Below are 25,305 nucleotides of genomic sequence, written 5' to 3'. Positions count from 1 at the left end.
CCCCACCCCGCGGACCCCGCCCCAGGCCCCCTCCCCCCGCGGACCCCGCCCCAGGCCCCACCCTCCCCCCCCAGGCCCCACCCTCCCCCCCCCCGCGGACCCCCGCCCCAGGCCCCCCCCACCCCGCGGACCCCGCCCCAGGCCCACCCTCCCCCACCCCCTGGACCCCTCCCCAGGCCCCCCTGCCCCCGCCCCCAGGGCCTCGGCGGACTCCGCTGCCCGCGCCCCCCCTGCTCTCTGGCCCGGCCGGGCTCTGCTGCGGCCGCCAGACCCCAGGCCCCACGCGCTCCCCGCGCAGGGCGGCAGGAGGCGGCCGGCCGGGGCTCCCTACACGTGGGGCCCGGTGGGGCGGCGGAGGCGGGCGGGGCGGGCGCCAGCTCCCTCCAGAGCCAAAGGAGGCACAACTGTCACCGCGCGGCGCGAGCCCACCAGTCCCTGGGGACCACGGCCCACGCGCTTGCATCAGGGGCGCCCCCACGCGCCCGCAGGCTGGCATGAGGGAGCAGCGTCAGGGGACAGCGATTCAGGGAGGGCACGGCGCCCCGCCTCAGCAGGGGCCAGCGGGAGAGGCACCCAGGCCCGTGTCATGGCCCCGCAGGGAGACAGCGGGGCGCAGGGCCTGCCCTCCCCACTGCCACCCGCAACCAGGCAACCGGCCCAACCCCAGGCCTGCAGCACTTGCAGGAGGACCCGCCGAGGACGGCAGCACGGGGAGCAGGGGATGATCTCCCAGAGGAGAAAGCAAGAGCCTGTGCCAGGGCAATTTTATTCAGCTGGCAATCAGCCTGGAAGGGCCGCGCTCTTGGTCTGCCCGGCAGGAGAGGCCCTCAGAGGCCGCGGGCTCCGGGCGGGTCACGTCACTGTGTACAGCTCCTCCCGGTGGTTCCTGCAGATCTGGTAGTGGCAGGCGAGCCTGCGGGTGCAGGCCCAGGGCTCGGCGTGCTGGTCGCGTGGTGGCAGCAGGCACACCGTGCTCCCCGCCAGCAGTACATGCCAGATGCTGTGGGTGTAGTAATAGTTGTCGCTGGTCATCATGGCGGCGTAGATAGCGACGGCCACGGCAGCCATGGAAATGCCAGGCAGGAGGTAGAAGACCCACCGCTGCCAGGAGGTGGGGTAACAGCGGTGCCGGTGCCCACAGCGGTACACCTGTGGGGGCAGGTGGGAGTGCTACCCGGGGCTCCCAGCTCCAGGAGGCCTCAGGCTGAAGCCACCAGGCCCAAGGGGGGCCAGCAGCAGTGCCGGCAGAGGGGCAGGACTTGGGCCTGACTGGGGAGTGCCAGAGTGGGGCCAGGCTCTCTTTTCCCGGGGTGGGGCTGCAGGGGCCCGCTCCTTACCCACATGGCAACCATGACCGCCAAGGCAAAGAGGCATGGTCCCAGCGTGTTCCAGGCGCCCCTGCGGTCCAGCTGCAAGGACATGGCAAAGACCAGCGTGCCCAGGAGAAAGAGGACCTGTGCAAGACACGGAGCAGCCATGGGTCCAGGGCCCAGGCTGGAGCAGCAGGAGCCTGGGCGCGCCCTCACCCTGCTGCCTGGCCTAGCCCTCTGCCCGTCCCCTGGGTCTGCTGTCTGTCCTGCTCTGCTGGGTGGGAGGGAGGGATCCCTCTGGCCATGCTGCCTGGCCACTGCCCCCCCATCTACCCCCTGGCAAATTTCCGAGGCAGGCACTCGGCGAGGCAGGGTGCCAGGGACTCTAGGGACCTGGGACAGCTGCAGCGGCTCCGGAGGTCTGGCCCCTCCAAGGAGAGCTCCGAACAGATATAGGCTGAGGCCTGCTCCGCCCTGCCACAGGCCCCCTCCACGCAGCCTGCCCTGGCAGGGGCCTCTCCCGTGGGCAGCTGGTCTCCAGGAGGGGCGGGAGCTGTCACGGGCAGCTACTGGACGCTACTCTGGCTTCTCCCGCCACAAGCTGCACTCAAGGGCCTCTGTCTGCTGCCCAGGCCCGGGGCATCCGGACACTCACGTATTTCAGGGCAGCCTTCAGCCGCGCCATGCACAGGATGGTGACCCAGATAGACACTCCGGAACCCAGAAAGTCACAGTACTGCAGGGTGTCGTAGCTGAGGATGCACAGCACCGCCTCCCCTGGCTGGTCGCAGGCGTGGTAGAACTGGGGGAGGGGGGAAGGGGCGGTCATTGCAGCCCAGGGCAGCCCGCCACCCTCACCCCGGACAGACCGGCTCACCGTGGAGAAGAACATGGTATAGGTGTAGACGGAGGCCTCCACCAGGAAGGCGCGCTGTGCGGACACAGCGATGGGTGCCAGGAAGCCCAGGTTGCTGAGGGTGAGAAGCAGCGTGGCCACCCTCTGCTGGGCCACTGTCTGGGCCGTGCTGTTGTCTGTACAGCTCCAGCCGCGCCAGCCTGCAGGCCAGGGCAGGCCATGAGCTGAGGCCAGGCGTGGGGGCGCAGCTGTCCCCAGCCCCCCACCGCAGCCGCATCCAGGCCCTTCTCACCCAGGGGCAGGCCGGGCCGGAGGCGGTGCCCCCAGGCTCAGCCAGTATGGGCAGGCAGTGACGGGGCTCAGGTGTGGGCCCCAGGCAGGCAGGGACAGGGGCTGGGCCAGCGCTCACCTGCCTTGCAGCTGCAGCCCGCGTACAGGAAGCCATGTCTGCGCAGCAGGAGGCACTGGCCGTAGGGCCCGCAGTCGTCCAGGCAGGGGGCCAGATGCGAGGCAGCCTCCACGGGAACCTTGGCCTGCTCACAGCCCCTGCGAGGGCGCGGCCACAGGTCTGCAGCCAGCCGGGCCCAGAGCCCGAGGCCCTGGCCGCGAGCCTGCCTAGCCCACTGACCAGGCAGTGCCCCCAGAGGAGGGGGCACCCTGGGACGCCCCCTGGGAGGCCGTGGGGGCCGGGTCGCCCCCAGACACCCGTGGCCACACGTGCTCTTACCCGGGGCCTGGGGAACACATGAGCTGCAGGGACAGGTACCAGTCGTCTGTCTCAGGGTAGGGGATGACCAACGTGGCCTTGAGAGCCGAGGCGTTCAGGGACAGGGCATAGCCCTGGGAGAAGGCTGCACGGATACAGAGGCAGGTCAGGCGGGAAGTGGGTGGCGAGGCTGGGGAGGTGCCCCCCGCGAGGCTGTACCTGTGGTGCAGCTGTGCGAGGTGTTGAAGCTAAGGAAGGGCGAGGCTGGGCTCAGGCAGGCTGCCACCCAGCTGTCGTCGGCCATGGCGCTCTGCGGAGGGGGGGGTTGGCACCAGCCGCGACTCGATGGGCAGTACTGGGAGCCCCAGGCTGTAGGATCAGGCCTCATAGCCCAGTCCTGAGTCACCGCCCGCCCACCCGTCCGCCCACCCACTGGGGCTGTGCCCGGCCCCGCGGCCTGGGAGCTGGAACGGCAGGACACCCGGCAGCCCCAGCCAGCGGGCAGCCCCGAGGCCCCGGGGATGGAGATACCTTGTTGGCCCACAAGGAGACGCTAAGGGAGCCCCCGCTGTCCATGCCCGAGCTGAGGGGCAGCCGTACCACGGTGGGCACTCCCGGCCGTGCCGGCACCAAGAGGCCATCCAGGGGCCGGAAACGCACGGACAGGACATCCACGTCCTCCCTCGTGGCCGGAAGGCCGAGGAAGCAGGGATCACCGTGGGGTCCGGGGCCTGGGGGCAGCTGGTCCTCAGGGCCTTGGCCGCTCTGGTTCAGGCCGCCAGGCGGGGCCAGCTGGACACTCTCTGGCCTGCAAGCTGCAGAGGGCGGGGTCAGTGGGGAGGCGGCGGCAGCCGGGCAGGCCGCCCGCTCCCGGGCCCACCTGTGAGGGTAGCCACCACACTGAAGGCCACTGCGGCCGGGGGCACCGCCAGGCTCCGGACGGCCACCTGCAGCCAGTGGTCCCATGGCGGCGAGGGCAGCAGAAGGCCGCAGGCGCGGGTGGGGCCGGCGCACACGAGCACCTTCTGGAGGTTTTCGGGCAGGGCGGCCGAGCCCACGGTCAGGCGCACAGGGCAGTCCTGGCTCCCGTTGGAGGCGCAGCCCTGCAGCTCCAGGCGCAGCCGCTGAGTGTGCTTGGGGACGAAGACCCTGGCCGGGGCAGATCTTGCTGGAGGCTGCGCCCCTGGCCGGGCCCCCTCCTGGTGCCCGAGGAACAGACCCAGCTTCCCCCACAAGAGGCAGGGCGGCGCCAGCCACCCCCGCCACTCACTTGAGGTAGCTGGGCTGGGAGAGGAGCATCTGCGGGAGGGGCACGCCAGGCTCCAGGATGGACACCTCCAGCACCCGCAGCAGCAGCATGTCCGGCTGGAAGACGTAGGCGCAGGCGGGGATGAAGCCCTGGGGAGATGCGGAGAGAGCATGGTGGGGAGCGGGCAGGGTGGGCGGGAGGGCAGGAGGGAGGGTGGGGGGGCTGGGGGCAGCAGGGGTGGGTGGAGGGGAGGGCAGGGGAGTGGGGAGGGGGTGAGCAGGGGCCCAGGGGCCGAGTGCTGCCCCCTCACCTGCACCTCAATCCTCTGGGACGCGGGGGGCAGGTGGGCGGCCAGAAACCAGTCCCCGGGCGCGGGGTGGGAGAGGTTGACCGAAGTGTTGCTGTGCAGCATCGTCACAGAGAAGGAGGGCCGCACGGAGGTGTTGGGGGGAAAGCTGGTGCCCAGCGGGTTGATGACCGGAGGAGCACCGTAGCGGAAGTGCCTGGGGCAGGAAAGGAGGGTGCAGGCGTGGGTGGGGCTGCGGGGGGGGGCACCCACAGGGAGACCCCAGGGAAGGCACCCAGGGCACCTACACGGTCACCTCCGCTGGGGTGCAGGCAGCGCTGCCAGCCCGGGACACCCCCAGCAGCCAGCGCAGCAGCACAGTGTCAGGGGGCACGCGGAAGCGGAAGAGCCGGGCACTGCCGTACCAGCTGTAGGGGGACAGCTTCTGTGGGGTCTGCAGGAACTGCTCGGACACCAGCCTGCCCTCTGCGGGACGGGCGTGGGTCAGCGGCGGGCCCCATTCTGCCAGGGGCAGGCGTCCCAAGGGCTGGTCTCACCCCCTCTGTTCCCCGGCTCAGGGGCTCTGGGCGCAAGGCCAGGACTCAGAAACCTCTACCTTGCCCCCAGGGACCAGGCCACGAGCATGAGGCCTCCTCCGCTCCCTCGGGTGTGGGCACACCCAGCACCCAGTCAGAGCCGGCCCTGCCCCACCTGACCCTGCTGCTGGACCGAGGAGGAGTGACTCACAGGTGCCGCCCAGCTGCTCAGCCCAAGGCCGCACCTCAGGGTCCAGGGAGGAGGCCCAGGGGCTGAGGGTGTGGTCAGGGAGGGAGCCTCCCCTTCTCCTCTGCCCTGGGGCTGCCAACAGGACACCCCTCCCTCTCTGACCCGGTCCCAGGACTTGTCCATGGGCCCCCTGGCAGGGAGGGGTTCAGCCCTGGAGACCAGGGTGCCTGCTGGGGCCCAGGAGACCAGCTGGGGAGGTGCCCCACCTGGAGAGGGGCCAGCAGCTTAGGGACAGCAGGCCCCCGCTCCAGGGCACAGAACCCTGCAGAGCAGCACTGGACCAGGCCAGACAGACGGCAGGCGACCTGCAGGCCTGGCTGGGGCTCCCCCAGGGCCAGTCCTGGCGGTGACGCTCAGGCCCCCACCTCCCCAGCTGCTAGCACCCCCACGCCCCCAAAGCCCAGTCACTGCTCACTCCCTTGGCTCGAGGCCTCAGCACAACCGGACTCGGGCCCCCCTGGGGCCCAGAGAGCAGCACCCAGGGTCTCTGTGCTTCTGGGTGGTCCCACACCAGGGGTTCAGCCACCGGGCGCCTGGGCAGGGCTGGACGGCCCCAGCGCCAGGCTGGTGATTGCATGTGTTGCTCCCCTTCCCTGGGCGTTGACTGGGGCGCCAGCACCCCAGGCACCCTCCCAGGGGCCGATGGCTGCGAAAGCTGGTCCAGAGGAAGAGTCAGGGCCCAGCAGGCCCAGCGGGGGGTGGGTGGGGTCACCACCAGGTGAGAGGGGCTCTCACAGGGTCCTGTGACCTGCGCAGAGGCACCTTGGGGGAAGACAGCAGGGCCTGGCCATGCTGGTCTGCTGGCCCGTCCGTCCTCCAGCTGTGCCTGAGGCCCAGACGGGTGACCGTGAGGCAGGTGGTGCCCCCAGGACCTCGGGGCCTGCAGGGGCAGCCCTGGGCAGCCCAAGAGGCCGCGGGAGGCAGCAGGGGAGGGCGCTCGGAGCAGTCCTGAGCAGAGGGCACAGCCGCAGGTGAGGGAGGGGCGCAGCGGGCGGACCAGCCGCCCTGCCCGGGGACCCCGGCCGGAGGTGAGCAGCTGCCCCAGCCACGCCGGCCCCTGCTGGGGGCAGAGAAGACAGCCCGACCGGCCAGGGGCCCTCGGCGAGGCGGGAAGCTGGGGGGCAAAGGGCGTGGGAGCCGGTCCCAGGGGGGGAGGAGGTCACCCCCTAGAAGCCCGGAGGGGCGGCCCCTGCCTTCTGTCCAGGGGTCCGGCCCGGTGATGCGGGGGGGGGGCAGCAGAGCCCCCAGCGCCACAGACAGGGGTGCCCACCCCAGGCCCGCGCCGAGGGCAGCCTCCGGGAGCCGGACCTCCGCGGGCAGCGGCTGCCGTGGGGGGCGGAGCCCCGGGAAGGGCCGGGGCCTGTGCCCGCCGCGCGCTGGACCCAAGCGACACCCCCGCGGCCGGGCCCCGCGGCGGGGGGAGCGCGCGCCGCTGAGCGCACAGGCGCCCCGAGTCACAATGCGCCCCGCCCCCCGCCCCCCGCCCCCCGCCCCCGCGGGGGCGCCGCTCACCGCTCGTCCCGCCGGCGCCGGCCGCCGCGGGCGGGCGCCCGGCGAGCAGCAGCAGCAGCAGCAGCCGCGGCCCCGCCGCCGCGCCCCGGGGCCCGGCCCGGCCCATGGCTGCGCCCGGCCGCGCTCCCCGGCCCGCGTCCCCGGCCCCCGCCGCCCGCGCCCGCGCCCGCGCCGCCCCCGCCCCCGGCGCCGCCCCGGGCCCCCATGGCGCGCGCTGGCCCCGGCCCCGGGCGCTTCCGCCGCAGGCCCCGCCCGCCCCGCGCGCCCCGCCCGCCCCGACGCCCGGGGAGGGGGCGCGGCGGCGGGGGGAGGGGAGGGGCGGGGGGAGGGGCGGGCTGGGGGGGGGGGGGCGGCGCGGGCCCCCGCGGGGATGGGGCGCAGTGGCGGGACCCCGCGGCCTCGCGGCTGCCCCCGAGCGCCGGTGCGCGGGGAAGGCGGGGGGCGCCCGGGGCCGGCGCCGGCCGCCCCGACAGGAGGACCCCGGGCAACCCGGGGAGCCGGGCGAGCCCCGCGCAGCGTCTGTCCCGGCCGCACAAGGCTCGAGGGCCGGGAGAGACTCGGCGGGGGCGGCGCTGGAAGTGGGGCCCCGGGGCTCGGGAAGGGCTGGGGGCGCCCCCCGCGGAAACACCCCTGCCCGGTCGAGGGGGCCTGCGAGGGGCGGGCAGGAGGGCTGGGAGGGCGCCCCCCACCGGGGCCACCCAGAGGCGCCCACCTTTGCAGGAGCGCCGGGTCACGGGCCAGCGCCGAGGCCGAGGGGTCTGGGGGGCGGGGGGCGGGGGGCGGGCGCGGAGCCCGGGCGGGGCGGGGGCGGGCGGAGCCGCGGCGCCCACCTGTGCGCACCTGGGGGACTCCCGGGAGCCCAAGGTCACCGCGGGCGGCGGGGCAGGGCGGGCGCGCGCGCGAGGGCGTGGCGAGGGCGTTTATTCGTGCGCGCCAGGGCTGGGGTGCGGGCCAGAGGGGGCGCGGGAGGACGCCCCAGCGACAGTGGGGGGCAGAGCCGGGGGCCCCCGACATGCAGCGCTGCGGGGCCGCGGGTCAGGGGCGTCTGCCGCGCCCGGTGGGTCCCGTGGGTGGCTCCCGGCCGGCGTGGACTCCGGCTGCCTTGGCTGCCCAGGGCCTCACAGCCGCCCCAGGGAGGCCCGGCCAGGCTCTTAAAACCCGATGCGACTAAAGGGCAGTGAAAGGCCCAGAAGCCCCACAGGGCGGAGACAGGAGCCGGCCCGGCCCGGCCCGGCCCGGCCTGAGCAGCCCAGGACGTGTCGCCGCCCGGCGGGGGGCGCTGCCTGCCCAGCGGGCTGGGGCCTGAGCAAGGGGCAGTGCGGCTCGAGGACCGGGTGGCCGGGACCTGTGGCGTGTCCCTGTGCCGAGCAGGAAACGCCCAGACCTGCCACTGCGCCCGCCGCGGCCCCGGGACCCGGGCCTGGCCGCCCTCGGCCAGCAGCATGCGTCACCCTGTGGCGCTCGCTGCAGAGGAGACCTGCCAAGTCTGCCGGCGGACGGGTGACTGGACTTGTCCACTCAGACGAGGGCTCTCGATCCCGAGGCCTCCGGACCCGTGGGGGGGAAGAGCTGCCCCCAAGTGGCACCCCACGCAGCCCATCCAGCGCCTGGGCCCCAGCACTTCCCGGCACAGCCCCTGGGAGAGTCTGCAGCCCTGGCTGCGCCTCCAAGGGCTTCCGCTGAGAAAGGCCTGGGGACGGGGATCCCTCTGACCTTGCAGCCCAGCACCCCCCCCAGACGCCCCCAGAGACAGGGCGTCCTGAGGAAGGAGCTGGCTCTCCTGCCACGTGGCCCTGGGGGGCCCTGCCAAGTGCCCCCCCCGGCCCCCCACTTGTCCCTGAAGCCAGACCAGCCGCCCAGGCTCTGAGAGTCACAGACGCGCACCCCTGACTTCGGAACACAAGGGGTTTGTGAATATTTCACCAGATCGGTTTTCTAAGTGCAACTACGGTCTCCCCGACACACGCAGGAAGGGGCCGGTGCAGGGGGGGGGGGCGGGGGCAGCCAGGGCGGGGGGCACTCTCTCCAGTCACCTCCTGCAGCCCTCCGGGAAGGAAGCCGACTCACCTGGGAGGGGCCGCGGCTGGCGGCCAGGCCAGAGGTCCCCGGGAGTGGGCAGCTGCAGCGCCCGGGGCCGTGGGGGCAGTGCGGGGCCTGCTTGGGGCTAGGCCTGCTCCGCTGACAGACGGATCTCCCACCCCGCTTGAACCACCCCGCTTGAAACACCCGGCACAGAACGCGGCCGCTGCCTCCGGCTCTTTGAACAGCTCGGCCTTTTTTTTCCTTGAAGATTTATTTATTAATTTATGCCTACAAAAGCTGGCGTACAGGCCAGGGGTAGAGGGGTGAGGACCCCCCCCGAGGCAGAGTGGGGAGCAGAGCAGGCGGATCCGCGGAGACACACTGCTGAGGGGCAGCTGGAGACGGGGTGACGGGGGTTCTGCTGCGCCCCGTGGGTCAGCTCCTGGCTGGGGATGGACGCGGGCCACGCGGCTGGGACAGCTTGATGGCGCTGGGACTGCCCCCGGTGCCGCCAGGGAGGCCCTGCGGCTCCTGCTTTGGTGTCACCTTGAGGCGCCCCCGCCAAGACCACCCTTAAACCTTCTCCGTGGCGTCTTAGCGTTGTGGTTCTCTCCTTTTTTTTTTTTTTTTAATTTTATAGAGGCATGTTTATTTATTTGTTTGTTTGTTTTGTTTATACAAGCACTGGGTACAGTCAGAAGCGCGGGAGGGTGAGAGAATTCACCAGAGCCAGAGCGGGGAGCAGAGCAGGCAGAAGGACCGAAGGACACTGCTGAGGGGAGCAGCGGGCGGCAGGAGAGGTCTGCGCGCCGTGTGGGACCCTCCCCCAGTGGCCGGGGAGCAGCCAGGGATCGAACTGGCGCCGCAGAGGCTGCGGGCAGCTTCGCAACCCAGCGCTCAACCGCTGCGCCACCGGGGAGGCCCTGGTTCTCTCCTTTTGATCGTTGATGTGTTTCGACGTTCTCGGACACTGTGGGGCTGTGACTTCATCACGTGTGATGGCTCATCCTGTTCTCTCCCCCACCGAACGGTCTTGCAGCCCAGTTAAAACCAACACAGGAGCTCCCTGTGGCGCCGGGTCACCTGGGCCCGGGTCCATCCCTGGCTGGGAGCTGCCCACGGGGCGCAGCAGACCCCCCCTCATCTCCCCGCTGCTCCCTCAGCAGTGTGTCTCCGTGCATCCGCCTGTTCTGCTCCTCACTCTTGTCTCTGGGGGGTGGGGGTCTTCTCACCCCCCACCTCGGGCCTGCACCCCAGCTCTTGTGCGCATAAATAATTTTTAATAAAAAATAGGCTCACCCTGAGCCCCAGGGAGACCCTGCTGCTTCGTTCTTTCCAGTGGCTTCTGGTTATTCTGTTTTCCCTGGGTCGGCGATGCTCATGGCCTCTGTTAGCGCCCATGGCAGGCGGGGGCCACAGGAGCTGCAGGTCCTTTTGTTACAGGGCAGGGAGAGGGGCAGCCCAAACCCCGCAAACCTGCCTATTCTAAAAGGGTTCTGCCATCCGCCGCATCAACACAAAACATAGGAGACTTTAAGGGGAAGGAACTTTAATAAAACTAGGAAACAATACAGGTGAGGCAAAGAGTCTAGTTTCTAAGTGAAGCACCCAAAGTGCCCCGTCCCCTCGTGGGTAAAAGTCCATCCATATGGGAATGGCGCAGAGCAAAGCCCCAAAGCCTGCCGCAAGTCTAAAGCATCTTCCAGTGGGGACCCACAGAGAAGGGTCAGAAACAACCAGACAAGCCCGGAAGGAAAAGAGCAAAATCAACATCAAGATAAAAGCTGCCATGGTCACCTCCCCACGGGTCTCCCCCACATCTGTGTCACCCCGTCCACGACCAAAAGACAAGCGCAGTTTCTTCACGTGTCTCTGGGCTCCACGCGCCTCCTCCAGGTCTCCTGGCTCCATCCTGCTTCCTTCCTCAGTCTCTTGTGCAGCTTCTCCTCTTCCTGCTCAGCTCCACCCTCCCTTGGGTGGGGCAGGGAACCTGGAACCTCCCCCTTTCCTGGGGACCCCCCTGTTACAGTTTTGATGAGTGCTTTGCCGCTTTAATGATGCCAAGTCTTCGAATTCATGGACATGGCTGTTTCACCACTTACCGCTAACTTCTTTTGTTTTTTAAAGATTTATTTATCTTTATACAAGAACTAGAATGCAGGTCGGAGGCACGGGAGAGTGAGAGGACTCACCGGAGACAGAGTGGGGAGCAGAACAGGCAGACTGAAGGGAAGCAGCAGGGAGAGGGAGAGGTCTGCCGCGCCATGTGGGTAGCTCCCTGGCCGGGGATTGAACTCCTGCTGCAGAGGCTACGAATTGCTTCCTAGTGCAGCGCTTAACCCCTTGTGCCACCAGGGCGGCCCCGAACTTCTTTTATCTCAACCATGACTCGTAGTTTCTAGAGCACAAGAACTCAAAAGGGAAATGAGAAAATACTCGGAGTTGGGTGAAAATGAACCGGCAGCCTGCGGCTCCGGCAGCACAGGGTGGCCGTGCAGCTGGCCGGTGAGTGGCCACACCTGGAGGAAAAAGCCCCGGGCCTACCACAGAGTCGGCCTGGCCAGGACCAGGACACCCCCTGTCCTTCTTGTGCTGTGCCCAGTCCCCAGGGCCGTGGCAATGGCCACTCAGAGCCCAGCAGGGAGCCGTGGGTGGCAGTACCTAGGGCGCCCTCGGTAGCCCCCAAGGGTAACACGGAGCAGCTACTTCACAGAGGCCACCGATGGGCCGTGCTAGCTGCCCGGTCCCCTCTGGACCCCACACCCTCACACTGCAGCCTCTGCTGCCCACCTGTGGGGCCAGCTGCTCCCCAAGCTCTCCCCTCCCAGTGACCACCCAGAGAGCCGGCAGCGTGGACGGAGCTGGGCAGGCCGCGTCCACTGCAGAAGGGCTGGTGTGGTGGGCAGGAGCAGTGCAGGGCGCAGGCTGTCACTGCCATGGGGACAATGCCTCTGGAGCCGGAAGCTTGGTTTCTACCAAGGAGGCCCTCGCTGAGGTCAGAGACACCTGCTGGCCCATCCAGTGCCAGCTGCACTGTGCCGGCCCTGCCTGCTGGGGCCACTGTGCCAGGCAGGAAAGTGCCTAGGGGCTGAGCAGACGTCCCTCCTCCAGGCTGCGGAAGCCAGTGGCTAAGGTGGCCAGGGCACCCTGACACCTGGCAGCCTGCAGCTGGGCCAGAACCACCGCCCCTGCCCTTGGGCGGGACTAGCAGGTGTTGAACAGGCAGCGGGCACAGCCCTGCAGACCTGGACGTGGGGGGGCAAGCTCTGCCTCTCCGCCCTGGTGGAAACGCAGCCCCACGGTCAGCGCGGGTCCTGGGTGCATGGACACTCGCCGTACACTTGCTGGCCACCTCCCGAGGCTGTGCAGGCTGAGCGAGGGGGGGGCAGGTGTGGGACGGGGGCTCTTTGCTCCATCTGCAAACTGCTTCTCTGTAAAAAATGAAAGTAAGAATCTTACGCTCCCCCCCACACGCGCCCCTTGACGCGGCTCTTCGGAGGCGCCAGCGCCAGGCCCCGGCCACCTCGTGGCGACGCCCACGGTCCCCTGCGCCCCCGCCAGCCGCGGACAGCCCGGCGCTGCCCAGCTCAGGGCGCTGCCCACCGCGGGCGCCCTGGACGCGCCGCCCTCCCCGGCCACTCCCTCCCCGCGCCGTCGGGCTCACAGTGGCCGCCAGCGGTTGTCTGCTGTCCTGGCCGGACGGTGTCCAGCGCCGCAGGCCAGGCCCTCCCCGGCTCGCGTGTGCGTGGGGCTTGGGCCACGGGGTCCGCGGCGGGTGGGGGTGGCTGGGTGGGCCCGAAGCCTGGCGCCCCCGCGCCCCGCCCCCTGGGTTCCCGCGCCCCTCGCCCCCCGCCCCGGCCCCCGGGTTCCGGCGCCCCTCGCCCGCCCTCCCACCGTCTCGGGGCGCCGGCCTCTCTGCGGCTCCGCGCGCGCCAGCCGCGGGCGGCTCCATGCGCGGCCTCCTCGGGCGCCCCGCGCTGCGGGCGCTGCTGCGCGGACCCCGGCGCCGGACCGCGCCCGCCCGTGCGCCCCAGCGCGGGCCAGTGAGGCGGCGCCGGCCTCGGGGGGGGGGGGGGGCGCGCGCGGCCGCAGGAGCCAAGGCCGGCTGCCCGCCGCTGTGGCCGCCGCGGCCGGGCGGGAGACGGCGCCGCCCGCTTCTCAGGCGGGGCCTCCCGGGCCCCTCCGGCTCCGTGGGCCGGTCCAGGGCCAGGCCCGTCCGCGCGGGGGAGCTGCCGGCGGCACGCGGGGCGAGGCCCGCCTTCCCGGCAGCGCCGCTCCCCGGGGAGAGGCCGGGGGCCCGCGGTTGCCCGAGTCTGGGCGCGGCCGCCCGGCCCCCCGCGGCGGCCCCCCCTCTGGCGCCCTCGGCCCGCTCCCGCCCGCCCAGGTCCCGGCGACCTGCCCCTCCCTCCCCCGGCCCCGGGAGGGGCTCTGGCGTTGCTCGCGCCCGCTGCCCGGGGTGCCCCGCGGTGCGGACGCGGGTCGCGGGGAGCCCGGGCGGGGCGCCTGCGAGGGGCAGCCCCCACTCGCCCTCTTCCGAGGGAGGGTCGTCCGGCCGCGCGCGCGCCTCGGTGGCGGGGAAGTCAGACGGTGCAGCGCGGCCGTCGGGGCGTGCTCTGGCGCCTCGAGCCGAGGGGCTTCAAGCTGGCGGCCTGACGATGCTGCAGGGGCCGGGGGTGGGGGCCTCGCGTGGCGGGGGGCCGGGAGGGGTGTGCCAGGGTGCCCGGCGGGACGCCGCGGCCAGGGCGGGCCTTGGGGGCACTCCCAGCGACCCCCTGCGCCCCCAGGCCCCCGAGGGGAGCACTCCGAGGACCTGAGGAGGGAGCCCTTCCACCCCGCCTCACCGCACGTGCGCTCAGGCCCGTGGTGGCCATGGGGGTGGGGATCGAGTGGGCGGGGCCGCCGATGGGCGCCACCCAGCCCCGGCCCCCCCACTTCCCTCCTGGTCTCTGTCCTGCAGGCCTGGGAAGGCCCCAATGCGGTCTGCACCTCCAGGGCCATGATCCGCCACCCCAACGCCTCGGAGGCTGCCCGCGGCAGGGTGCTGTCCAGGGCCCAGACAGCACCTCTGGGCTGGCTCCCCAGAGGTCCAAGGAGGGAACATGAAAGTTCGCCTGCTGTGCACGAGAGCCGAGTGTTCTTTGGTCTCCTGCCTGGGCAAGTAGCGGCATTTACGGGAGCAGAGCAGGAATAGAGGCGCCTCACACCCCCAGCCCGATGAACACCCCCAGAACGATGCTTGTCTGGCCTCCTGGGGTGCAGGAGGGGAGGTTGTGGGGGCCAGGCCAGGGGAGGAAGCCCAGTGGCCCTTCATGGCCTCGTTGCCGGGGTGCACGTGCGTCCATGCTGCCCCTCCGTGTCGCAGCACCCGCCCTGCTCCTGGGGTCACTCTGCAGCCCGGTGTGTGCTGGCCACTCAGGCCCCGGCCACCTCACTGTCCAGCGTTGCTGGAGCAGCACGGAGTGTGCGGACCGTACTGGGGAACCGGCGCAGGGTCTGGCCACTCCGGAGAAAGGCCCCCCGGGGCGCCGACTGTCCTGAGCTCCAACCCTGTCCTGCCCTGGGGTCAGTTTATGCAGCAGGCAAGGTGGCCCGGGCGGTCACTTGCTGAGCGCCCCGCGACTGGCGTTGGAAATGCACAGCTGGCGATGAGGAAGCTGGGGCCTGGCTGGGCTTGAGTCCGCAGCCCGCGGCTCGGCTCGGCTCGGCTCGGACGGCGGCACAGAGGCCGGATCTTACCCTGGAGACCGGCAAGGGCTGCGAGCCGGGCAGGACAGCCGCACTGCGCCTGCGCCCGGGCCCGGCCACCCGGCTCCAGCGGCTGCGCGCCCGCGGGGGCGGGGCGGGGCGGGGCGGCGAGTCCGCGAGGCGGAGCTGGTGCCCTGACCCGGGTCGCGCCGTCCTGTCTGCCCGGCCCGCACCGAGCGCCATGGCCGAGCCGCCGCCCGACGTCAGTGAGGACGAGTGTCTCCCCGAGTACCGCCACCTCTTCTGCCCGGACCTGCTCCGGTGAGTGCGCGCCGGGGCCTCGGGCTGGGGGCCGGCTGGGGCGCATGGGGGAGCGAGCCGGGCTGGGGCGCCAGGGGAGCGGGCCGGGCTGGGGCGCATGGGGCCGCGAGCCGGGCTGGGTCTGGGGCGCCCGGGGAGCGGCCAGGTACTCCTCTGAGAGGCGCGTGGAGACGCTGCCTACTGGCTGAGTGTCCAGGGGGCCTGAGGGTGCCCTGCGCCCGCACTGATCTTTGCCCTGGAGAGCGCCTTGCTTGTTTTGGCCAGAGGTGCCCGCGCTTCCTGCCGCAGCAGTGGGGGGGCTGGACGCCTGGAAGACACCTCTCTCTGCTGGGTCGTTCTGAATCGTCCACCGGGCTGGAGTCGTCCGCAGGCCCGGGTGGCGCGCGCACGTGGCGGGGGGGGGGGGCGCACGGTCGGGCCTCGAGGGGGCCCCAGCTCAGGGTCTCTCCAAAGAGCCGCGTCTCCCTCAGGGACAAGGTGGCCTTCATCACGGGTGGTGGTTCCGGGATCGGTTTCCGGATCGCCGAGATTTTCATGCGGTGAGCCCCCCACTGCCCTGCCCTCCCTCCCACCCTGGGGGGATGCGCCCGCCACACGTGGGGACAGTGCATGGAGAGGCCCCGTGCTGTCCAGGGCCAGCTGGGTGTGGAGGCGGGCTCCGGGACTTCTCCAGGTGGGATGGGCCTGGGCTCTGGCCTCAGCACCCCCATTTGTACAGAGATGGCTGAGCAGGTTGTGGTCACTGGACAGCAGGGCCTGAGGCTTCTGGGATGGGGTGGAGCTGGACCCTGACCCCTGTCCTGGTGCCCAGCCCGCTGTGCTTTGGCTAGAGGCACCAGCGCCCACTCATGCCCGGCCCTGGCTTTGCAGGCACGGCTGCCGCACCGTCATCGCCAGCAGGAGCCTCCCGAGAGTGTCAGTGGTGAGGGTCTCCGTGATCACCTGTCCACGTTAGGACTGGGCTTGGCTGGGCCCAGAGGGTGGGGTCCCCTCCTTCAGTGGAAGTGACCTGAGGCTCGCCCTAGGCTTTTGAGGAGTCTGGCTGTTGGGTCCTGCGCGGGCCACGTTGGCAGGACTGTGGCCCTGAGACTGCCTGTCTCCATGGGAGGGGGGGCTGTGTCCACCCACCGTAGGAGGGGTCTCACCAGGCCCAGCCTCCAGGCAGGGCTGGCATGGCAACTGACCAGTGAGTGGCCTGGAGTGGGGGACAGACTGGGTGTCTCACGAGGCCACTAGAGGTTGTGGTCTCAGGAAGTGTCCACTGCTGCTCTGCCTCCTGGGTGGGGAGCGGTGACATCGGACGTGTCAGCCTCTTGACCCTGCCTCTGGCTGCTGCCCACCTCTCCTCCTGTCTGGCTTTTAGGCTGCCAGGAAGCTGTCTGCTGCCACTGGCCAGCGCTGCCTCCCTTTGTCCCTGGACGTCCGAGCTCCCCTGGCCATCATGGCTGCCGTGGACCAGGCCCTGAAGGAATTTGGGAAAATCGACATTCTTGTTAACTGTGAGTCACCATTTAGTGAGGCCAGGGGCTCTCGGCAACCCCAGCCTGGGGCGAGGGCAGGGCCTGGGCACATGCGGGGGCCGGCTCAGCGCCAGGGCTGCGGCCACGCTGCTCCTCCTGGGCCGTGGGCCCTGCTGCACTGCCATGGATCGGAGGCAGAGCCGGGCTCGGGGCGCTGAGCTTCCCTCCCCAGAGAGGAGAGACCTTCCTTCCGGTCAGCCAGGCCCCAGGCTCCTCTCCCGCCGCCTGGCGTCCGTGGGCCCCCCTTGCTGGAATTCCCTTTGAGAGGCGCCTCACCCGCGCCCCTCGCCCTCACCGCGCCCCTCGCGGCCTCTGGGGCGCCCTCGCCCTCTGCCTGGAGGACGCCTCTCGGTCGGCCCCTCGCTCGGCAGAGGCCCCGCCAGGGCCGTGTCCGCGCAGCCCGCGGCGCCCCGTCCCGCGCTGGCCGCGAGGGCGCGTGCTCGCCGGCTCCACGGCCCCGCCCCCAGGTGCCGCGGGGAACTTCCTGTGCCCCGCCAGCGCCCTGTCCTTCAACGCCTTCAAGACGGTGATGGACATCGACGCCCTGGGCAGCTTCAACGTGTCCCGGGCGCTCCACGAGAAGTTCTTTCGGGTGAGTATCCCCGGGCCGGGGCGCCCGCCGGCCACGCGCTCACGCCCGCCTCGCGCGTTGCAGGAGCACGGAGGGGTCATCCTGAACATCACGGCCACCCTGGGCATGCGCGGCTGCGCGCTCCAGCTGCACGCGGGCTCGGCCAAGGCGGCTGTGGGTACGTGCCCCCTCCCGCGCCCCGCGCCCCGCCGGCCCCGCCCCGTCCGCGGCCCCGCCCCGCCGGCCCCGCCCCGCCCCGCCGGCCCCGCCCCGCCCCGCCCGCTGCTCCGCCCCGCCGGCCCCGCCCCGCCCGATGCCCCGCCCCCGCCGGCCGTGGCCCCGCTGGCCCCGCCCGCCGACCCCGCCCTGCGCGATGCCCCGCCCCCGTCTGCCCCGCCCCCGGCCCCGCTGGCCCCGCCCCCGCCCCGCCCCGACCGCTGCGGCCCTCGCCTTCGCCCCGCCCTGCGGGGTGCCCGCAGCCCAGCCAGGGCGCTGCCCCCTCACTCTGCCCTCCCCACCGGCAGATGCCATGACGAGGCACTTGGCGGTGGAGTGGGGTCCCCAGAACATCCGCGTCAACAGCCTGGCCCCCGGCCCCATCAGTGGCACCGAGGGCTTCCGTCGGCTGGGTGAGCCCCGGGAGCCCTGGCGGGTCTGGCCTCGGGGTCCCCTGCCGCCAGAGGGCCGCCCCACGCTGGGCAGGCCTGCCGGCCAGTGCACACCCACAGGCACCGGGCCCAGGACCCGGTGGGCAGCTGCTCCCTGGAGGCCGAAAGGACGCGGCCGGCGGGCCCCATCCGGGCACCCCTAGAGCCTCAGGACGTGGCAGGGTGCGGGTGGGAGACCTCGCTGGGCTGGGAGTGCCCCACGCAGCCGCCTGCCTCACCAGGAGAGCGGGGACCGCGGGGCCCAGTGCTGACGCCTGCTGCCCTCCAGGCGGCCCCCCGGACAGCGTGAGCAGGAAGGTCCAGGCCAGCCCCCTGCAGAGGCTGGGGAACAAGACAGAGGTGGCCCACGGCGCGCTCTACCTCGCCAGCCCCTTGGCCTCCTACGTGACCGGAGCTCTGCTGGTGGTGGACGGCGGGGCGTGGCTGACACTGCCCAACGACCCCGGGCTGCTGGGCCGCGGGGAGCCCCCCTCTGCTAGGCTCTAGGTGACAAGCGGCTCCGCCCCTGTCACCCACCCGGGCACCCCCTCAGCAACCTGCCCCCGGTTCCCCCCACCCCTGTGACCTCCCTTGGCCACTCCCCTGGTCACCCGTCCGGTGGCCCGGCCTCGCTGAGGGCCCTGTGCCCCCTCCACCCGCGGGCGCCTCCCTGCATGTCCTCGCCTGCCTGCTTCCCACTGCCCCACACAACAGGCTGGAGTCAGGGCGGGAGGAGGTATGGCAGGAGCCCCCGCAAACTTGCCCCTCCCTGCCCTGAGCAGCATCCCCACCAGGATGGTGTCTCCGAGCCCCCAAGCCCTTCTGCCCGGTGCGCCTGGTCCCAGTGGGGTGGCGGGAACCTGGTGGACTTGAGGGGACCTGGCCCTGTGGGGGCGCTGGTGGGCTGACCCAGGGGCGTTGGCTGGGCTGGGCACCCTGCGGGGGCACAGGTGTAGCCTCAGCAGGGCTCTGATGTGTTGGCCAGCAGCCCCCAGTGCCCATGCCCGGGCTGCCCAGTCCTGCCCCGTGCCGGCCTGGTGTCCTGGGTTGCGGCCGGGTGGACACAGCTGGTGGGGTGGGAGGCAGGTGCCCTGGCTTCCCGGTGACCCGGTCTCTGGTGCTTCTGCAGGTGCTCTCTATGCTGGCGGGCATAGGGAGCAGCTGCATCCACGTTCCCTCCCTCCGGTGCACTGGCCTGGGCAGGCGGGACTGGGCAGCGAGCCGGCCTGCTGAGCTGCCCTCCCGACAGGCATCTGCAGGGCCAGGCCAGCATGGCGGGGCTGCCTCGGAGTGGGATGTGCCGAGCTACGGGAGGCCATCCAGGACCTGGAGCTGCTCTGCTGGGCTGTGCTATCCAGCCAGCCAGGCAGGCCTGTCTCGTCCTGCCCGCGTCCAGTGCCTGCTGACGTGCCCGGGGCTGCTCCCCACAGCTGGGACATCCCCATGGAGCCCCTCGGTTGTTCAGGAGCCTCCGGGCTCTGGAGTTCAGGAGGGGCCCCCGGCGTCCAGTGTGCTGTGTCCTGCAGGCTCACGTCTCCCTCCCCGGCTATGCTGCCCATCTCCCTACCGCAGCTTTAGAATCTTGCCATAAATTTCATTTCCTTCAAAATTCGTCTTTTTGCCACGAAGGTGTCTATTCACTGGACTTTACAAAAGTTTCAGCAGGAAAAGGAAACACGTGGGGCTACAAGCGGGCCGTCTGGGGGAGGGTCAGCGTCCCACCACCCGTCCGCGGTGAGCGCGCAGGGCCCAGCGGGGGGCGGGCGGTGGGAGCCCCGTCCAATCTGCCAGGGCCACTGTCTCTGCCCCCCCCTCCCATGAGCCCTCACGGAACTCAGGCCACCTCCCACCCCCCAGGCCTGGCTCCCACAGCATAGCGGGGAGTGATGGTGGCCAGGGCGCCCCCAGGGGCGCCCCCTGAGCCCCAAGCCGCAAGCTCTGGAATGGGCCAGAGAGCCAGGCCTGGCCTGGGAAACGCCTGCGAGAAGCCGATGGTCGTGAAAGCACACGAGGACACCGAGGCCGGGATTGCACCCCCTCACCCGCGGGCAGAGGCCGGCCAGGCCCGGGGTGCACCCAGCGGCTGGGGACAGGCCCCGTGGGCCAGAGCCCCTGCCACGGGCTGGGCTTGGCTGGACGCCACCGCAGGGGCCCCCGGCCAGGGCAGCGTCCATGCGCGGGACCGCAGGGCCTGCCCGCCCGCCCCTCCAGCGGCTCCGAGGCCCTCGGCACTTGCGGTCTTGGTGGGACAGGCACATGGCCCGAGTGTGGGGGCCCCTGGGACCCCGGCTGGACCAGCCGATGGTGGCATCCAGCGCCCGCCCAGCCCACTCTGACGTGGCCCCGCGCTGGTCCCAGTGACATGGAGGGCGGGGAACAGCTCCGGGCTGCCCCAGAATAGCAGAGCCTTGTGGGCGGGAGTCTCTGGCTGCGCCTCCAGTTGCTGTGGCGACCGGTGAGCCGTGGGTGGCGCCTGGTCCCCAGGTTACCGGGGAGGGGCGGAGGCCCCGGCCCGGGGCGCCCACCCAGCCCCTGCCCTCCTGCGGCCCGGCTCTGGGGGCGGCCTCCCGCCCGCTCGCTGGCGCTGGCTCCCTTCCACCCTGCCGCCCTTGACCCGCAGGCCAGCAGCCCCCGTCCAGACCTGGGCGCCTCCTGGAGCAGGCGGAGGGCTGGGGCCCCACCGCGGGGCCTGGCTCTGGGCTGAGAGGCGTCCTTCCCTCCCTCCGACTCCCCGGCCCCCTCCCCGAGCCCTGGGCCCCCGACCCGGCTTCCCATCCCCAAGACCTGGACCCCCAGGCCCGGGCCCGGCCCCCTCCAGGTGCACAGCAACTGGAACCAACCGGCACCGGTGGCTCCTGGGCTCGGCCTGCGGCTCGCGGGCGGCCAGTTTCCCCCTCACGCAGGGGGCCGCTGCAGTGACGGCGCCGCGCGTCCACTCGGTGTGGCCTGGGCCTGGCCAGCCTGGGGCTAGACCCGAGAGCCCGGGGTGGGGGTCTCAATGCCGCCGCCCCACGCAGGGCTCAGGACGGGCGGGGGCAGCGGGGCGCGGCCTGGAGGCCGTGGGGTCCCCCTGGGGGCCCCCCATGGCGCTCGGCCTCCGGGTGGGACCCGCCCTTCCCCTGCCCCGCGGGTCAGCGGGTCTCGGGGCGGACCCAGGCCACAGCGTCTGCAGCCTCACGGCTGGGGCCTCGGGGCGGGGACTCTGCCCCCACAGGGACCGGCCCCAGCCGCGCCGACGCGTTAAATGGGGGCATCGCTCGCTGAGTCAGGCGCGATAGATGTGCCTTCAGACGCGGCTATTTTGGCTCCTCGCTTGCTAAATTTGACGGTGAGAAAAGCTCCCGCTCCTGAGTGAGTGCCGCGAGCCGGTGCAGCCCCGGCAGCCCCGAGCCAGACGCGGGCTCAGTGTTTAGGGTCCCGAGTTCAAGGGCCGGCCGCAGCCTTTGGTTGTGCTGACCGGGGAGCGCTGGGCAGGCGGGAGCCTGCACTAAGTGCTGGCCGGTGCCCAGCCCTGGCCCTGTCGCCCGGGGACCTGGGGTCCGGGCCAATAGGCGGGGCTTGGGGGACAAAGCCCTGCGAAGGGGCCCGCCCAGCCGGTTTCTGGCGGCAGCGCCTCTCCCCGCCCAGGCACCTGCGTCCGGCCCAGAGTGGCCCTCTGCCCATGCAGGGAGCCCAGACCTGGACACCCCACCGACCGGCCCCAGGTCAGTCCACTCCAATTCCTCCTCCCAACCCGACTTAATACACGAATCACTTCGGACGTGGACGCTAGCAGCAGAGTCCTCTGGTGGGGCAGCGCGGTGCTGACGCTGGGTGGCCAGGCCCCCGACGCCAGGACACAGCCCCGCGGCCCAGGGACACTGCAGGGAGCCCATGGGGGGCATCCTTGAGGCTTTGGGGTGAGGACGTATTTATTTTATTTTTTAAGATTTATTTATTTCTTCTTCTTTTTTTTTTTTTTTAATAGAGGCATGCTTTATTTATTTATTTATTTGTTTGCTTGTTTTGTTTTATACAAGCACTGGGGACAGTCAGAAGCGCGGGAGGGTGAGAGAATCCGCCAGAGCCAGAGCGGGGAGCAGAGCAGGCAGAAGGACCGAAGGACACTGCTGAGGGGAGCAGCGGGCGGCAGGAGAGGTCTGCGCGCCATGTGGGACCCTCGCCTGGCGGCCGGGGAGCAGCCGGGGATCGAACTGGCGCTGCAGAGGCTGCGGGCAGCTTTGCAGCCCAGCGCTCAACCGCTGCGCCCCCGGGGAGGCCCAAGGACGTATTTATTTTAAAATTGTTTAATAGCGAAATTATGATGCTGTGCTGACAAGACCAGGGCACTCGGCGCTCACCTTCGTCTGCCCTGAGGGACAGGCGCACGGCCTCCAGCATAAATGTCACAGCTGCGGCTGAAGCTGCCCCTCACCCCAGCCATCCCTCTGCCCAGCCTGTAGGCACCATGGGGCTGGGTTGTGGTCGTGGGGTGCTGCCCGCAGAGCTGGTCCCGCAGGGGCTGGCTGCACACAGCAGACGCCGTGGCTGACCCTCCCTTGCCTCCTGAGTGTGCGCGAGAGGGAGAGGAGCGGGTGGCCATAGACCCCTCCCTCGCCCGCCCCCTCCCTCACCCGCCAGCACCCTTCCTGCTGTCAGCCGGTGTCCCCCGGGGCTACCTGTTCCGACCACTCGGCTGTGGTGAGGCTGCCGTCCTTTTCATGGTTGGGGGGACCCTTTGTGTACCCTGGAAAGAGCCCGTGGTCATTGACACATAGGCGGGTGCCCCTGAGGTTTGGGGAGAGAAATTTTAAAAATTTTTAAAGGTGCTCAACTATGAAATTCTGCCATCTTCCCCCAGGCCTCTGTGCTGAACTTACCCCTGGATTTGTAGCGGGAGCCCCACCCCAGGCCTCAGAGGCGGCTGGGGTCCGGGTCGGGACCTCGGGGTGGACCGGTGGCTTCTAGGACAGCAGGGCCCCTCTGCCAGGTGTGTGCCAGCATCCCCCAGGGGTCTCGGTCTCAGCCTCAGGAGCGCTGGGCGTGTGCCTGTGGGCTGCCCTCGCTGCCCAGCCCGGCGGCTGAGATAACCCGCGCCACCGTGAAGCCCTTACCATGCGACCCAAGAGACGGGCTTCCGGGAGGGGTCAGCAGGGTCAGCTGCACTGGAGGGCGCCCCACCCAGAGCCCCAGGTTGCCTCCTCGCTGAGAATGCAGCCCCCGAACCTCTCAGCCACCTCAGCTGCCCCCCCCCCGGCTCTCCGAGGCTTTTTGCTCTGCATGAGGGCGAGGGCTGGGTCTGCCTCCCCGTCCCGCTCCTCGAGCTCTTGGGCTGGGGCCCGCGCCATGCCATCCCATCGGCTAGGCAGTGCGGCCATGTGCTCTGTGTCCATGCCTTGGCTCTTGGCTTCGGTGCCACCGTCCTGCGCCCGAGGTGTGGCTCACGCACCCTTTGTGCGCGGCCTCCACGGGCCCCGCCCGGCCCCGCCGTCTGACTCCTGTCCTGCTGGGGGGGGGGGGGGGGGGGGGGGGGGCTTTCACCGCCTTTAAATTTCAGTCTCTCTCTTCAGTGCTGTGCCCGCGCCGCTGAGCCGGAGGCGAGAGGCTCCTGCTGCGCTGCGGGCCGGCCGTGTCTGCGGGCCTCCGCCCTGCTCTCCCCCGGAGGCCTGGGCAGCGTGGCCGCTCTGTGGCTGCGGCGTCCGGACTGGTGGAGACGTTTCTGGTAACTGGCTCGGGAAGGGGCTGTTTTCCGTTATAATTAGCCCCAAAGAGGCTGAAGGGAAGGCTCACGACTACCCTTGCTCAGTGCCTCCGTCCACGGGGCCAGGGGCGGCAGAAGGGGTGCTGAGGAGGGGTTCGGCTGGAAGGACAAGCCGGGAGCCCTGTGGGAGCTGGTGGGCGAGGTGGGCAGGAGGCGTCCCTCCCCGCTGCGCAGCAGAGGTGGGCAGGCACGGGCGGCCCTGCAGCGCCGCGGCCTTGAAGCCCGCGCGAGGCGCTCCGCGAGCCCGAGGGGGGGCTGCGGCGGGGCGGGATCGGCAGCCTCCCCTCCGGCGAGCCCAGGTCCAGGGCTCCAGGCGGCCGAGGAGGAGGCTTCCTGCTCCAGGGCCCGGACCTCCTCCCACCCGAGGGCTCCCGGGGAGGTTTCCAGCGTCCCCCGCGCGGGGTCTCCAGCGCTGGCCCCTCCGGGGACCTGGGGCAGCGGCCGCTCCCGCCGGTGCCGGGTCCGCTCGCCCGGGCAGGGGCGTCACCGGAGCCCGACCGGCGTCAGGCGCAGCGCCCCGAGCGGTGCCGAGGAGGGGCGCGCTGGGGGTGCGCGCGGGGGGCGCCCTGCGGGCGCGCGGCGCTGGAGGCTGCGCGGGGCGGGCACCGCGCCCTCAGGGGACCCCCCGCCGCGCTTCTCCTCCGCGGACTGTCTCAGCCTGCGCGCCAGTTACACGATGTCGCCTGGGGGTGCCGCCCCCGTCAGCGCCGCGCTCGCCCAGGCCGTGAACCGAGGGTCGGGGTCCCGCGCGAACCGACCTTTCCAGCCGGCGGGGGCGGGGCGGGGGCGGGGGCGGGGCGGGGCGGGCCTGTCCAGCAGCCGGCGGGGGCGGGGCGGGGGCGGGGCGGGGCCGGGCCTGTCCAGCAGCCGGCGGGGGCGGGGCGGGGGCGGGGCGGGGGCGGGGCGGGCCGGGCCTGTCTGGCGGCCGGCGGGGGCGGGGCGGGGGCGGGGCGGGGGCGGGGCGGGCCGGGCCTGTCTGGCGGCCGGCGGGGGCGGGGCGGGGGCGGGGCGGGCCGGGCCTGTCTGGCGGCCGGCGGGGGCGGGGCGGGGGGGGGGCGGGGCGGGCCGGGCCTGTCTGGCGGCCGGCGGGGGCGGGGCGGGGGCGGGGTGGGCCGGGCCTGTCTGGCGGCCGGAGGGGGCGGGGCGGGGGCGGGGGCGGGGTGGGCCGGGCCGGGCCTGTCTGGCGACCGGCGGGGGCGGGGCGGGGGCGGGGCGGGGCGGGCCTGTCTGGCGGCCGGCGGGGCGGGGCGGGGGCGGGGCGGGCCTGTCTGGCGGCCGGCGGGGGCGGGGCGGGGGCGGGGCGGGGCGGGCCTGTCTGGCGGCCGGCGGGGCGGGGCGGGCCGGGCCTTCTGGCGGCCGGCGGGGGCGGGGCGGGGCGGGGGCGGGGCGGGGCGGGCCTTCTGGCGGCCGGCGGGGGCGGGGCGGGGGCGGGGGCGGGGCGGGGCGGGCCTGTCTGGCGGCCGGCGGGGCGGGGCGGGGGTGGGGCGGGCCGGGCCTTCTGGCGGCCGGCGGGGGCGGGGCGGGGCGGGGGCGGGGCGGGGCGGGCCTTCTGGCGGCCGGCGGGGGCGGGGCGGGGGCGGGGGCGGGGCGGGGGCGGGGCGGGGCGGGCCTGTCCAGCAGCCGGCGGGGGCGGGGCGGGGCCGGGCCTGTCCAGCAGCCGGCGGGGGCGGGGCGGGGGCGGGGCGGGGGCGGGGCGGGCCTGTCTGGCGGCCGGCGGGGCGGGGCGGGGGTGGGGCGGGCCGGGCCTTCTGGCGGCCGGCGGGGGCGGGGCGGGGCGGGGGCGGGGCGGGGCGGGCCTTCTGGCGGCCGGCGGGGGCGGGGCGGGGGCGGGGTGGGCCGGGCCTGTCTGGCGGCCGGAGGGGGCGGGGCGGGGGCGGGGGCGGGGTGGGCCGGGCCGGGCCTGTCTGGCGACCGGCGGGGGCGGGGCGGGGGCGGGGCGGGCCTGTCTGGCGGCCGGGGGCGGGGGGGCGGGGCGGGCCTGTCTGGCGGCCGGCGGGGCGGGGCGGGGGCGGGGCGGGCCGGGCCTGTCTGGCGGCCGGCGGGGGCGGGGCGGGGGCGGGGCGGGGCGGGCCTGTCTGGCGGCCGGCGGGGCGG

At 72.4% G+C, this 25,305-nt stretch overlaps 2 protein-coding genes across 2 annotated transcripts; one reads left to right on the top strand and one right to left on the bottom strand.

Annotated features, from left to right (window-relative positions):
• Positions 1 to 802: 802 nt before the first annotated feature.
• PGAP6 (post-GPI attachment to proteins 6) lies at positions 803 to 6,781 on the bottom strand (the record flags this gene model as incomplete). Its single annotated transcript, XM_037507843.1, has 13 exons — positions 803 to 1,149; positions 1,338 to 1,454; positions 1,966 to 2,112; positions 2,188 to 2,366; positions 2,576 to 2,712; positions 2,894 to 3,017; positions 3,092 to 3,182; positions 3,404 to 3,687; positions 3,753 to 4,021; positions 4,143 to 4,270; positions 4,432 to 4,624; positions 4,716 to 4,893; positions 6,706 to 6,781. Coding segments are annotated over 13 exons (2,220 nt in total), but the record flags the coding sequence as incomplete, so codon positions are not given.
• Positions 6,782 to 14,604: 7,823 nt separating this feature from the next.
• DECR2 (2,4-dienoyl-CoA reductase 2) lies at positions 14,605 to 19,143 on the top strand. Its single transcript, XM_037507845.2, has 9 exons — positions 14,605 to 14,733; positions 15,204 to 15,272; positions 15,604 to 15,655; positions 16,097 to 16,232; positions 16,721 to 16,845; positions 16,909 to 17,002; positions 17,349 to 17,453; positions 17,761 to 17,978; positions 18,601 to 19,143. The coding sequence occupies exons 1-8, from the start codon at positions 14,654 to 14,656 to the stop codon at positions 17,976 to 17,978; spliced, it is 879 nt and encodes a 292-aa protein (XP_037363742.1). The 5' UTR covers positions 14,605 to 14,653; the 3' UTR covers positions 18,601 to 19,143.
• The last annotated feature ends 6,162 nt before the right edge of the window (positions 19,144 to 25,305 follow it).

This window comes from Talpa occidentalis, unplaced genomic scaffold, assembly GCF_014898055.3.
Source record: "Talpa occidentalis isolate TD23 unplaced genomic scaffold, MPIMG_talOcc4v2.1 talOcc4.12, whole genome shotgun sequence".
In the NCBI taxonomy this organism is placed as follows: domain Eukaryota; kingdom Metazoa; phylum Chordata; class Mammalia; order Eulipotyphla; family Talpidae; genus Talpa; species Talpa occidentalis.
Note: the sequence above shows the minus strand (reverse complement) of the source record. Positions and strands in the feature narration are given on the sequence as shown.

What these genes read in the sequence shown, in the direction of transcription:
- DECR2 (XM_037507845.2), top strand. Translation starts at nt 14,654, where the DNA reads ATGGCCGAGCCGCCGCCCGACGTCAGTGAGGACGAGTGTCTCCCCGAG. An exon ending in ATCGCCGAGATTTTCATGCG is followed by an intron (nt 15,273 to 15,603) that starts GTGAGCCCCCCA and finishes CTGGCTTTGCAG; the next exon opens with GCACGGCTGCCGCACCGTCA. An exon ending in CTCGGCCAAGGCGGCTGTGG is followed by an intron (nt 17,003 to 17,348) that starts GTACGTGCCCCC and finishes CCCCACCGGCAG; the next exon opens with ATGCCATGACGAGGCACTTG.